At 60.4% G+C, this 12,290-nt stretch overlaps 1 protein-coding gene across 5 annotated transcripts in view; it reads left to right on the top strand.

Moving 5' to 3' along the window:
* The window catches only part of HDAC7 (histone deacetylase 7), a 36,165-nt gene that overhangs the window by 13,218 nt on the left and 10,657 nt on the right, over positions 1 to 12,290 (top strand). For 3 of the 5 annotated variants that reach the window (XM_044226441.1, XM_044226437.1, XM_044226438.1), the window contains exons 2-13: positions 3,194 to 3,244; positions 6,371 to 6,555; positions 6,693 to 6,783; positions 7,033 to 7,144; positions 7,779 to 7,894; positions 8,087 to 8,212; positions 8,558 to 8,649; positions 8,840 to 8,950; positions 9,093 to 9,273; positions 9,494 to 9,690; positions 9,939 to 10,112; positions 11,242 to 11,461. In XM_044226441.1, coding sequence (XP_044082376.1) covers positions 6,418 to 6,555; positions 6,693 to 6,783; positions 7,033 to 7,144; positions 7,779 to 7,894; positions 8,087 to 8,212; positions 8,558 to 8,649; positions 8,840 to 8,950; positions 9,093 to 9,273; positions 9,494 to 9,690; positions 9,939 to 10,112; positions 11,242 to 11,461 — 1,558 coding nt within the window. In that variant the 5' untranslated portion in view covers positions 3,194 to 3,244; positions 6,371 to 6,417. Of the gene's footprint in view, positions 1 to 3,193; positions 3,245 to 3,873; positions 3,936 to 6,370; positions 6,556 to 6,692; positions 6,784 to 7,032; positions 7,145 to 7,778; positions 7,895 to 8,086; positions 8,213 to 8,557; positions 8,650 to 8,839; positions 8,951 to 9,092; positions 9,274 to 9,493; positions 9,691 to 9,938; positions 10,113 to 11,241; positions 11,462 to 12,290 lie in introns of those variants that run through there. The other 2 variants (XM_044226440.1, XM_044226439.1) reach the window with 2 other exon arrangements.

The raw sequence follows: 12,290 nt of genomic DNA, 5'->3' as shown, positions 1-12,290 counted from the left end.
CTTGCTCTTGTCTCCTCTCTGAATTGAGAGGGTTGGCCTGAGTGGGCTCTCAAGCCCCATCAGCAACTAAGGTTCTCAGATTGTGTGACCGGAATGCCTTCTAGAAGAGCCTCTCCTTGGTGCTCAGTGCTCAGTCTGTCAGGAGGGCCTGGCAACCGTGATGTTCTTTCTTGTGTTTATTTATTCTTGGATCTTCCTGAAGCCATTTCAGCCCCAGCTTTCATCTTCTCTGCCAGCCCCCATGCAGAGTCAAGCTTTGTCCTGCCTGTGTCAGGGAAACAGAACCAGAGCCACAATGTGGGGTGTGGAGGGAGTCAGCCCTGATCCCGGGACCTGGCCTCCTCCTGCCGCCTGCTTTCCTTCAGCATGCTGGGGCCCAGGCCTTTCTCCTACTCCTCTTCAGCTAGTCGGGAGATCAGGGAGGTAGGGACAGCCTCAGAAAAGACATCAGAGGCATGGGCAGGGGGCTTCTGCTCCTGGGGACACCGTCTTCCTGACAAAGGGCCTAAAACACCTGGGAGGGCAGGTGAGCAGACCAGGCTCAGGTTTCCAGTCACCATGCACCTGCCTTGGGGCAAAGTCCCATCTGTGGGGGAGGTGCGGCCCAGGCCCACAAAGGAGGAGCCGGAGACCAGCTCGCACAGGTGCCCCCCGGAGACTTGTGTCTGCTCTGGGGGTTTCTGAGGACTGTGGAGGATGCACTGCGTGGACCCATTGTGGCAGTATTTCTGGGGCTCTTTGGTTCTGAGTGAGGTTGGGGCTCTGGTCTGGGAAGGTAACCCAGTAGGCCCACGTGCCTCAGTGCCAACTAAACTGCCTCTTCAGTCTGACTGCAGCGGCTTCCGAAGGTAGAGATGGGACGGGGTGGGGGGTGGTAGTCAGAATTCCAAAACGGAGAGCTCTCCACCCTGGCAGGGAGCTGTGTGGAGAAGGGTCCAGGCCGAGGCAGGGTTCAGGCCCTCAGGTCCATTCACGCCTGCTTTTTTTTTGCCTGGTCCCAGAGTAGTGGGAACAGCACCCGGAGAGGGGCCAATGAAAAGTGTCCTGCAGATCGCGGCCAAGCCTGGCTTGCAGGATGTTTGCTTTCTGGTGCGAGTTCAGCTGGCCCCTGGGTCCCCTCAGATACCTGTCCTCTCTCTGGGACCCAGGAGAGCTGGTTCACAGCTCTTACCTTCTTTGCTTTGGACTTTTCTGAACTCAAAGGCTGTCAGCACAGAGACAGGGAACTGGGGGAGAAGCAGACCTTTTTCCAGGAATTGCTTCTGGAAGCAGCTCCTGTTGGCAACATGCGCGCACACGCGCGTGCGTGCTCCCAGCTTTTCCGAACAGAGTTTCTATCATAGATCATCATCATAAAATGTCCCTTTGGGCCCTGTAACAAGCACTATGGAGTTCAGGGCCATTGGCTGGTCTCCTGTCCAGAGAGTGCATGGTGTCCTGACTCCATGGTTACCAGGGGAGCAAGGCTTGGCTCTGATCCCAAGCACGATTGCTGCTGACCAGCCCTCGGGCAGGGACTGAGGGGAGGTAGGGGACAATTCCCACTGACGGGGGCTGGAGGCACTGGACTGACACACGGGCCTGACGCAGCCTCTGGGAGGTACCTGTGAGCCCAGTTCAGAAACCTCTCCTGTGAGACCAGCAGAAGAGAGAGGAGGTCCTATGAGAGCCTGGAGTAGGGGTTACCACTTCCTGGGGAGGGGTGCTGCCTGCCACACCGGTGTTCCTGGGGGGTCCCGGAGCTTGAGAAGGCAGAGGGCTGGGGGGCAAGTCGCCCCTTCCTGATGGAGCCTGGCATGCGTGCAACACGATGGTAGGCGCAATGGGCACAGCTTCTGAATGACACCGTGGAGGCCGTGACTGGCGGAGTCCTGAGGAGGCGTACACAGGGCGGGTGCTCTGGGAAGGGAGCAGGAGGGAGGTCGGGGTGAGCCTCATGAGGAAGCCCGTGGGCTGGGGCCGGCAGAGTTTGGGGAGGTGGACCTCCCTTCTCTACCCAACGTCAGCATCTGGAGCATGGGGCACGAGTGTGTGAGGGTGGCTGGTGGGGAGCTCTCTGGGCCTAGTGTTGCCCCCTCCCCCATGGGGCCTGCCTGCAGGGAGTTCTCCTTTCTTCGGCTTCTGGAAGAGGAACTGTGGTTGCCCCTTGAACACAGACCCAGGAGAACAGCACCCACCAGTCATTCTTCAGAAAACAGCCCTTCTGCCCCAAGGTTGGCCTGAGGGAGGTCTTCTGTGTGTCCCTCAAGGGCCCCTTCCGGGTGGCCCTCCAGTCTCCCAGACTCCTGTCCCTAGGGTCCTGAGCTGGGACAGCAGGAGGGAAAGGGGTCCATCTGGAACAAGTGACCTCAGACTTGTGTCTGTCTCCCTACCCCAGTGGGCTTCTGGGCAACTTTGTGCCTCTGCTTCAGCCCTGCTTGGGCCCTACCATGGGGTTTCGTGGGTTCTAAATGGGATAGGGGGCTCTGGGTTCGGCTTCTGAGCCTGAGAGAGGGGACAGTTTCCAAAAGGAAAGACTTCTATTTCAGGTTATTAAAAAAAAAAAAAAAAAAAAAAAAGTCTGAGAGGTTCTGTTCATGGGGGAGCACAGGCTGCAGGACATGGGACAGGGCCGCAGGAGGAAAGACATTCCTACTGTTGGGGGCTTGGCTGTGTGCTCCAGACCTGCAGCTTCACAGCTTCCTCCATTTCTGACTTGATCTTCTGGCCATGACCCAGTCCTTCCCCACCGAGGAAGCGCCCCTTCTCTGGGCCCGCTTCTCCCCATCTCCCTCCTGGCAGCCTCACTGGCAGTGCTCTCCCTCCTCCGGCCCCCTCCTCTCCCAGATCTCTTTCTCTTTGGGTTGTGGGAGCCTGGGCCCTAGGAAGATGAGGTCAGAGCACATCCGGGAGGGCCGAAGGGTGAACTGGGGCCTCCTTGGGCCTACTGTGGACTGGACTCCAGTGGGACGACATGTCTGAGTCACAAGGTGACTTGGGTGAGGAAGAGAGGGCTGGTGAGTGCTTGCCTTCAGCATGGGAATCTGAGGGAAGGAATGGGGCAGAATCCTTGCTTTTTGGTTAGCTTCTGATGCAGGTGCCAGGTTTGGGGGTGCTCAAGCTGGAGTGGGGCCTTCCCACCTGAGCTGGCCCTCTCACCCTTTCCCCACCCCTTCCCTGCAGCCCCTTCATGCCCTTTCTCTTCTCTTTACAGATGGGACCCAGGTGAGCCCGGGTGCCCGCTGCCCCAGCTCCCCCGGCACAGGTAAGAGTCAGGCCTGAGGGAGCCTGAGGTGGGAGTGCAAGACGAGGGTGGAGAGGACAGAAGAGGGGCGAGAGAAGCGGGGGGCTAGCTGATGGGCCGGAGGGTTGGGAGGTTGGGGTTCTGGGTGTAGGACGAGGAGTGGGGTAAGAGGCAAGTCTGGCTCTAGGCTGGTCCCACTGTTGGGAAGCACAACAGGAAAAGGAAAGGCAGGATGCTCTTCTTGCCCTTGTTGGCTACGGGGAAACAGGAAGGCAAGTAGGAAGCTAGTGTTTACACTCAGACCCCTGCCTCACATCAGGCTCTGGGCGAGGCGCCTGGCTCTTGTTTGTTGGCCTCGGGCCTCACGCTGGCGCCGCAGAGGGGGCACAGAAGCCCTCACAGGAGGAAAGATGCCTCTTGCTGCTCGGACGGGCTGCGGGGAGGGAAAGGATCCCTCTCCTGGGTTCTCTCACTGCCCCTTGCCTCCTCTGCCATTTGGCCGTTTTCTGGTTTAGGATGTGGCCCTGGGGCCAGGTCTGGAGTGGCTGATGGCCTCGGCCAGTGTCCTCGGAGGGCCTACCGGGTGCCTGACGCCTCGCGGCTCCGTATGGCAGGGAGGAGTGAGGACCCGCTGTCTTCTTTGCCTTGCTCCCAGTTGTCTGAAAGCTTACAGGAAGGCTGGGGAGACAGGACACACCAGGAGGAGAATGCCGTATGTGACCAGGGCCAAATGAGGGCGCAGTGGACACAGTTCATCCCTTCAGTCAAGAAACACTAAATCCGTACCTGTTGCCACGTAGTCCTCCTAGATATTTAATATAAAAAAAGAAAACAACAGAAATTAGAAAAAGAAACTTTGATGAACCCCATCCCTGTGCCCGGGCACTCACTCCCTGGGCATTTTAGGGGGGCAGATGTAGACATTTATTCATCAATTCAGCCAGTATTTACTGGGTTCTTGTCATGTGCTAGGTACCATTCTAGGTACTGGGGTCGTGAGAAGTAAACAAAACTGAGTTCCTGCCCTTGGAGCTGGACTCCGATGGTCCCACCCATGCTGGGCTTAGAGGGCACCGAACCGTCAATGTGATTGGAATCCAGAGAAGGGAGGGATGCAGGGCGGAGGGAGAGCAGGGAAGAGGGAAGATTCCAGCTGGGCTTGGAAGAAAGGGTAGGATCTGGAAAAGTGGACTCTGAGGGGTTGAGGGCGGTACCGCCAGGGGGTCATTGTGAGCATAAGCTTGGAGGGTGAAGGGTACGTGGGCTTGCGGCAGGACAGGGCTTGATGGCTGAGAGCAAGGGTTGTGTTCAGATATAGGAGACAAAGGGAAACTGGCTTAGCCCCAAATCGTGGAGACCCCCCACATGCTAAATGACCCAGAATCCCATTCTGAGAGTTGCTGGCAGAGCCCCTCCCACATTCTCGGCAGCCCTGCACTCGGAGGGAGGGATGGGGCCTCTCGGGCCATGCGAGGCCAAGGCAGCAAGCCCTGTGTCCTGTGGCCTGCCTGAGGTTCTCTGAGGTCCCTCTTACCTCATCAGAGGAGTCACCCCAGGAAGCCAAGACACCAGATGTAGAGGAGTGTGTTAGCTTCAGAGGCCCAAACTCAACCCGAGTGAGAATCTGGGTTCCCCACATGGATGTGTGAGCAGGAGTGGGGGGCATGGAGGCCATGCGTGGCCTGTGCAGGGCACGTTTGGAGGCACAGCCATCCCCTCTGGTCTCTTACTATCTGGATAGTCGTGGTGGGCACCTCCCTGCTTGGCTCCCCTCTCGTCTCTAGCTCCTGGGCAGAGAACCTTAGAGCAGATGCCCCTAGTGCAAGACCCTCTCCCTCTACCCAGCAAGAAAGCCCCAGGAGGGGTGCTGACTTCCTGAAAGTCCAGGGGACAACAGAGCCAGAGCAGTGGCCTCGGCAGGCCCCAAACCCACGCTCACCATGCCTCTCGCTGGGTGGCTTTGGCGAGGTCCCTTCCCCTGAGCTCAGTTTCCACATTTGGGATAATGGAATAGCAATAACCACCTCCTAGAGCCTGTGGGAGTTTCAGGGCGGGAGGGTTTTGCAGGCATGCCTGCATGTGTGCCCTAGATAGGAGGGAACGATTGGTAATGGTTGGTAATGGTTGAGCTGGGTCTGGAGACTGCGTTCCCCGACTCCCCCGCTGCTGCTCCGTCACAGAGCCTTCCAGTGCCCCTCAGCCTGTGGCTGCCCTGATGGGGGCTGCCCCGTGTTGTGGGAGGAGCTGAAGGAGGCCTCTCCGGAAAGGTTTCCCCAGCAGCGTGCTCTGTCCTAGGGCCCCTGCTCTCACCCCCGCCAGCTTCGCCTGCCCCAGGATAACGGCCCTGCAGACACTCCAGCTGCTCAGTCCAGCCTGGCCCAGCTGGCTGTGTGGGCCTAGAACCTGGTCTGGCAGCCAGTGAGAAATAGCTCCTGCCCCCATGGCCCTGGAAAAGTGCTCCTGGTGTGGGCGCAGAGCACACTTGAGAAGAGGGGGCTGGGCCTGCCGTCCTCACAGGGACGGGCCTGAAGCAGGCCCCAGGGGTGTAGGAGCCCAGTGAGCTGAGGAGGTTGCCCTGCGAATAGGGCTGTGCAGGCTCGGGGTGGGGGGCCTGGGCTGCGGTACATTCAAGGCGCAGCCACATTAGCCTCTGGCCTAGGATAGAGCATGGGGTGCGGGGTGGCCCCTGGGAGAGCCCACGAGGCCAGCTGGGGCTGGAGGCTGAACAAAGGGGACTGGCGGATCGCTGTCTTTGAGGGCAGGTCATTAGGGGTCAGCCTGACCTAATCTTTATTCCGGCGAGAAGAAGGGAAGGAGATGGCAGGGCCCAGAATGTTCCCCTGCAGGGCTTGTCACTCCGTCTTCCCAGCTCCCAGCCCCTGCCCTGGGGTGGCAACACCCTCTACCCAGGAAGAGGGTTAGTGGAAAAGCCTGGTGCCTGGAGTCAGGAGGGTCCTTTTGGGCACAGCCTCCATGGTCTAACCCCACCTGGTTCCACACCTGCCCGCCCCCACCCCCGCCGTGAAATGGGAGCTGGAAGTAGCTACCCCGTGGGACCACAGTGACAGAGGAAAGGCCCCTACAGTGTCCCGCTGTGGCCCAGGGAGCCTGCGGGAGGCTGAGCGGGCCCCCTCTGTGTGCCCGCAGGCCGCCCCAGGCCCCGCGTGGACGCGCCCGGCCTTCAGCCCCAGCCCATGGACCTGCGGGTGGGCCAGCGGCCCGCGGTGGAGCCCCCGCCGGAGCCCACGCTGCCCGCCCTGCGGCACCCCCAGCGCCTGCACCATCACCTGTTCTTCGCAGGCCTGCAGCCTCGCTCGGCGGAGTCCATGAGGGTAAGGTCCGCGCTCCCCGCCCCTGCGGCGGCCTTGCGCTCAGCCCCCAGCCTCCCAGCCTCCCTTCCGCCTCCCCAGACCCTCGGCTCACTCTCCAACTCCTTGCCCCCTTCCTGGGCGGCCCGCCCTGCCCACAGCTCCCCATGGACACGCCGGTGCCCCAGCTGCAGGTGGGGCCCCAGGAGCAGGAGCTGCGGCAGCTTCTCAATAAGGACAAGAGCAAGCGAAGTAAGGACGGAGGCGTCCCCGGCCCGGGGTCCAGGGCCCGCCGCAGAAGGCGGGGTGGTGTGTGAGGGCTGGGGCCTCCCTCTGCTTGCAGTGAGCTGTCAGTGAATGTGGGTGGGGGGTCTGGAGGCTTTGCGGAAGGGGCGGGGCACCAGGCTTGGCTCTCCGTAGGGACAGGGCGATGCGCAGGCAGTGGGCCAGGGAGGCCACCGTCCACCTGCCCCCGACCCCCTCCTGACTCCCCTGCCCCAGGTGCCGTGGCCAGCAGTGTGGTCAAGCAGAAGCTGGCGGAAGTGATTCTAAAGAAGCAGCAGGCAGCCCTAGAGAGAACAGTCCACTCCAACAGCCCCAGCATTCCCTACAGGTAACGCTGTCCCAACGGCTCCCGTGTGTCCGTTGTGCTTCCTCCCAAAGTGTCCACCCCACGAGCCCTCGTACTTGTTCCCCTGCCTCCCAGCCGCTTGTCAGCAGACCCATCCCCCTCACCTCTAATTACAGTGCTGCCCCAACCTCTCTCCTCCCACCTGCCCCCTTCTCTCCTTTAATTATCACTCCCGACCCCACCTGAAGCCCTTCCTACCTGCCCCCCCCCGCGCCAGCACAGACATACCACGCGGGCTTTCTTCTTCCTACACAAGTCCCTTTTCTCTTTAGGACTTCCCCAAAGCACAAAACTATCCTGATTCCTAGAGCAGTTTCCTCCCACAGGAGACAGAGTCCCCTTTGTCACTGGCTTTCACCCCAGTCCTGGGACCCTGGCTCCTAAGCTTAGATGGAGGCCTGCCTGGCCCAGCAGCTGGCGCGAAGGCTGGCCCGGTCCTGCCACCTGGATATGTCCCTATTCTTGACGGCCACGCGCTGCCTGGCCCTGTCGGCAACTGCCTCTCCTGGCAGGGCCTGGGGACCCAGGCTCAGGAAGAGCCCTTTGCAGAGCCTTCTGCTGCCAGGCCTCTGGGCATCCCTGCCCCTCTGAAGCCACCTTGGCTTTCCCTCCACAGAACTCTCGAGCCCTTGGAGACGGAAGGAGCTGCTCGCTCTATGCTCAGTAGCTTTCTGCCTCCTGTTCCCAGCCTGCCCAATGACCCCCCAGAACACTTCCCTCTCCGAAAGACAGGTGAGTGGGGCGGGCAGGTGAGGACCCTCCAGGGCAGGGTCAGGAGCCTGGAGGAGCGGGAGAGCCCGTGGGGCTGCAGCAGGTCAGCTCACCGTGCTTTTCTCCCTGATGCCGCCTTCTCTTGCCTTCGCCCAGAGGTGACTGGGAGGGAGGAGGGTGGTGTGGGGCCAAGTAACACTGGTGCTCCCACAGTCTCTGAGCCCAACCTGAAGCTACGCTACAAGCCCAAGAAGTCCCTGGAGCGGAGGAAGAATCCCCTGCTCAGAAAGGAGAGCGCCCCGCCCAGCCTGCGGCGGCGGCCCACCGAGACCCTTGGCGGTGAGGGCCAGCAGGGCGGGCGGGGTGGCCTGTGTGGTCCCCCTGGGTCGGGGCCTGCCCAAACAGGATGACTGCGCGGTTATACAGGCTGTGTCCAACACACTCGCCAGGGGGGCTGATTGAGGCCAAAAGCCAGCGCCTGCTCTGTTGGTTAAGGTGCCCTCGAAGAAGGGGCACCTTAAAAAAGTGGGCAAAGACACCGGAGATGAGTGGTGGCCTGCCTTCTTCCTGCCCTTCCGGGAAGAAAGCAGGAAGCAGAGGCCACCCCCCTGGGGAAGGGGGACTGGCCCCGTTGTTCTGGCCACACCGGGCCTCTGATTGGGCTTCCCTCTCGGCTGCCCCTAGACTCTTCCCCGAGTAGCAGCAGCACGCCGGCCTCGGGCTGCAGTTCCCCCAATGACAGCGAGCATGGCCCTAACCCAGTCCTGGGTTCCGAGGTAAGCCCTTGCCAGGCCGGGCTCTCGGGGGCAGTTCTGAGGCTCAGCCTTCTTCTCAGCAAGTAGCCCTGACCGAGCTGGGGCCACAGGGTCTGGGCAGCCTGGACCTGAGCCTCCTGGGGGTTCTGGGGAAGGCAGGCCCGGGGTAGAGGTCTGGGACCGGTGACCCCTGCCCTGCTCCCCATGGCAGGCGCTCTTGGGCCAGCGGCTGCGGCTGCAGGAGACCTCTCTGGCCCCGTTCGCCTTGCCGACAGTGTCCTTGCTGCCCGCAATCACGCTGGGGCTACCTGCCCCTGCCAGGGTGAGTGGCTGAGGCGCCCTCCCCCCCCACCGCAAGCCCCCAGCTTCTTTTGCTCCCTTCTCCTACCACCTCACCCCAGCACCTTCACTGCTCTCTCTATGGGAGATCTTCCCCCCTGTGACTTCTCCCTGCCTCCCCCTAGGCTGATGCTGACCGTAGGACCCATCCGACTCTGGGCCCTCGGGGGCCGGTCCTGGGGAGCCCCCATGCTCCCCTCTTCCTGCCCCATGGCCTGGAGCATGAGGCTGGAGGCCCCTTGCCCTCTCGACTACAGCCCATCCTCCTCTTGGATCCCTCAGTTTCTCACACCCCTCTGCTGACTGGTGAGTTCTAAGGCTTCTCCAGGGGAGGGGCTGATCCCTGCATCCTGCTAAGGGCCAGGCTTGGGAAGGGTCCCTTCCTTCCTCCCTGCCCCCTCTGCAGCCCCTCATCCTGCGTGTCTCCCCAGTGAGCCTGTGCCCCCCTGCCACCCTGTGCCTTTGTTTCTTCCATTCCTCCCTTTGGTTCCTTCCTTATGCCCCACCCACACCCCGTTCTTTCCAGTGCCCGGGCTTGGGCCCCTGCCCTTCCACTTTGCCCAGTCCTTACTGACCACCGAGCGGCTCTCTGGGTCAGGCCTCCACCGGCCACTAAGCCGGACCCGCTCAGAGCCCCTGCCCCCAAGCGCCACCGCCCCCCCACCGCTGGGCCCCCTGCAGCCCCGCCTGGAACGGCTCAAACCTCACGTCCAGCTGATCAAGGTGAGGGGGACTGGCTAGGGGAGGTGATGAGGGGTTGCTTCACTGGGCCTCTGGGGGCTGAAAGAAGGGAGGCTCAGGAAGGGCTGGGACCTGGAGGGCCAGAGAGAGGATATGGCTCCCAAGGGCCCAGAGCCATGTGGCCACTGAAGTCTCAACAAGATGAGTGGCCACACAGCCCAGCCCACCACGGTCCACCGCACAGCTTGCGTCCACAGCATGGCTTCTTAGTGGGCATCTCCCTTCCCCAGAGGCCAGCCAAGCCCAGTGAGAAGCCCCGACTGCGGCAGATACCCTCCGCCGAGGACCTAGAGACAGATGGTGGGGGAGTGGGGCCAGTGGGGGATGACGGCCTGGAACACAGGGAGTCAAGCCACGGGCAGCATGAAGCCAGAGGCCCTGTTCCTCTCCAGCAGCACCAGCAGGTATGGCAGCACCCATGTGCCTGGAAAGGTATAGTCGGGAGACCCTGGGGCCTAGCATAGAAGGAAGGGAGGGAGTTAGCTCCTCAGTGCAGGAGGCAAGTCTGGGACCCAGTTTGCGCTAACAGATCCGTACCAAGGTGCAGACATGCCCCCGCCATGCACACGTGTGTGTACGTGCACACACACGCACACACAGGCACACTCCGGCAGCCTGCCAGTCTTGGGGGAAGCCATGTCCCTTGTCCGGTGCTGAGGCTGGCCTCTCACCAAGCCGTGCACGTCCCTGCCCCAGCCCCTCTCCCCTGCGACCCGTTGTCCGGTGTCCAGGACGGGGGCTGGGACCAGAAATGGGGCAGAGCCAGGTGTGGGCAGCGCTCTCAGTGTGAGGCAAGTCATGGGGCTGAGTGTGCCGGGGCTGCTGGAACAAGGATCACAGACCCAGCCCCTACAACGACAGAAGTACGTCGTCTCACTGTTCTGGAGGCTGAAAGGCCGACACTGGGGTTTGTCTTTCCGAAGGCCATGAAGGAGGGGCTGCTCCCGCCTCTGTCCTCAGCTGTAGATGGCTGCCTTCTCCCTGTGTCCTCACACCATCTTCCCCCTCTGCCTGCCTGGGTCCAGCTTTTTCCTTTTTATAAGGACAAAAGTCATACTGGATTAAGGCTCACCCTCATGACCTCATTTTAACTTGATCATCTCTGTAATTACCTGTCTCCAAATAAGGTCACATTCTGAGGTACTGGGGCGGGGCTTAGGACTTCATGAATGGGAAGTGGCGGGGACATGGCTCAGCCTACCGTGCATGGCAACAGTCCACACATATGCAGTGGCTCATGCACGTCCTTGTATCCTTGGGCAGTTGGCCTGAGGCCCCTTACCTAGGTTCTGGCTTTGGAGTCCCAAGGGTCTGAGAAAGTCTGGTGGTACAGGGTGGTCATTCTGGGCTGCTGACTTCTGGGGGTGGTGCGGGGGGCCGAGGGTTCAGAGATCAAAGGCCAGAGCCCTGCCAGGAGGCAGGGCTAAAAATCTCTCCCAAAAGGGACCTGCCCAGAGGTTTCCAAGGCCCTGGGCAGCAGCAGATGGAGCAGAATCCCGAGACCTGGAGACTGAGGCCCCCTATGTCCCTCAGGTGTTCCTCTGGGAGCAGCAGCGACTGGCTGGACGGCTCCCCCGGGGAGGAACTGGGGACTCTGTACTGCTTCCCCTGGCCCAGGGCAGTCACCGGCCCCTGTCCAGGGCTCAGTCGTCCCCGGCCGCTCCTGCCTCATTGCCAACTCCAGAGCCCGCCAGTCAGGCCCGTGTCCTGCCCAGCTCAGAAACCCCTGCCAGGAGCCTGCCCTTCACCACAGGTAAGGCCAAGATCAGGGTGGGACAGGAGAAGGGGCAGGGGGCCCACAGGGGCTCAGGCATAAGTCCATATCTGGTCTTGCTGTCACTTGGGACATTATTCGAGGCCACAGAGCACTTGCTTGGCCTTGTCACAGCCTCACGGTGTCCCATGAAGGAGGTGGAGTGGGTGATGGTCCTCACTGTGCAGATGAGGACACCTGGGCTCGGAACTAAGGTGACAAACTTGTGGTCAAAGAGCAAGCTGAGGGTCAAGCCGGGTTAAGGATCTGGGTCTCTGGACAACCCAGAACTCCCCTGACCTTTCAAAAATGATATTTAGTATGGTTGTTCTGTTGGTAAAGGAAGAACTCAAAAGTATTTTAGAAACTTTGAAAAACACCAAAAAATATAAGAATACAATAAAAATAGCCGACTGGTCTCCCACCACCCTAAAGCCACCTCTCCTAAGTGCTGCTGTGTAGTTCAGCACCACATTTGTCCTAGAAAGCTGTGTATAGGTACCACACATACTCATTGCGTGTTGAGCCCTGCTTTATTCTGTTAACATACTATGAATATGTCATGATACAATTAACCTTTAAAAATGAGATTTTTTTTTTTTAAAGATTTTATTTATTTATTTGACAGAGAGAAATCACAAGTAGATGGAGAGGCAGGCAGAGAGAGAGAGGGAAGCAGGCTCCCTGCTGAGCAGAGAGCCCAATGCGGGACTCGATCCCAGGACCCTGAGATCATGACCTGAGCCGAAGGCAGTGGCTTAACCCACTGAGCCACCCAGGCGCCCTAAAAATGAGATTTTTTATAGTATTTCATCACAGTGTTTTTCTT

This window comes from Neovison vison, chromosome 12 (genome assembly GCF_020171115.1).
Source record: "Neovison vison isolate M4711 chromosome 12, ASM_NN_V1, whole genome shotgun sequence".
NCBI lineage: Eukaryota > Metazoa > Chordata > Mammalia > Carnivora > Mustelidae > Neogale > Neogale vison.
This window is presented reverse-complemented; position numbering and strand designations above follow the sequence as displayed.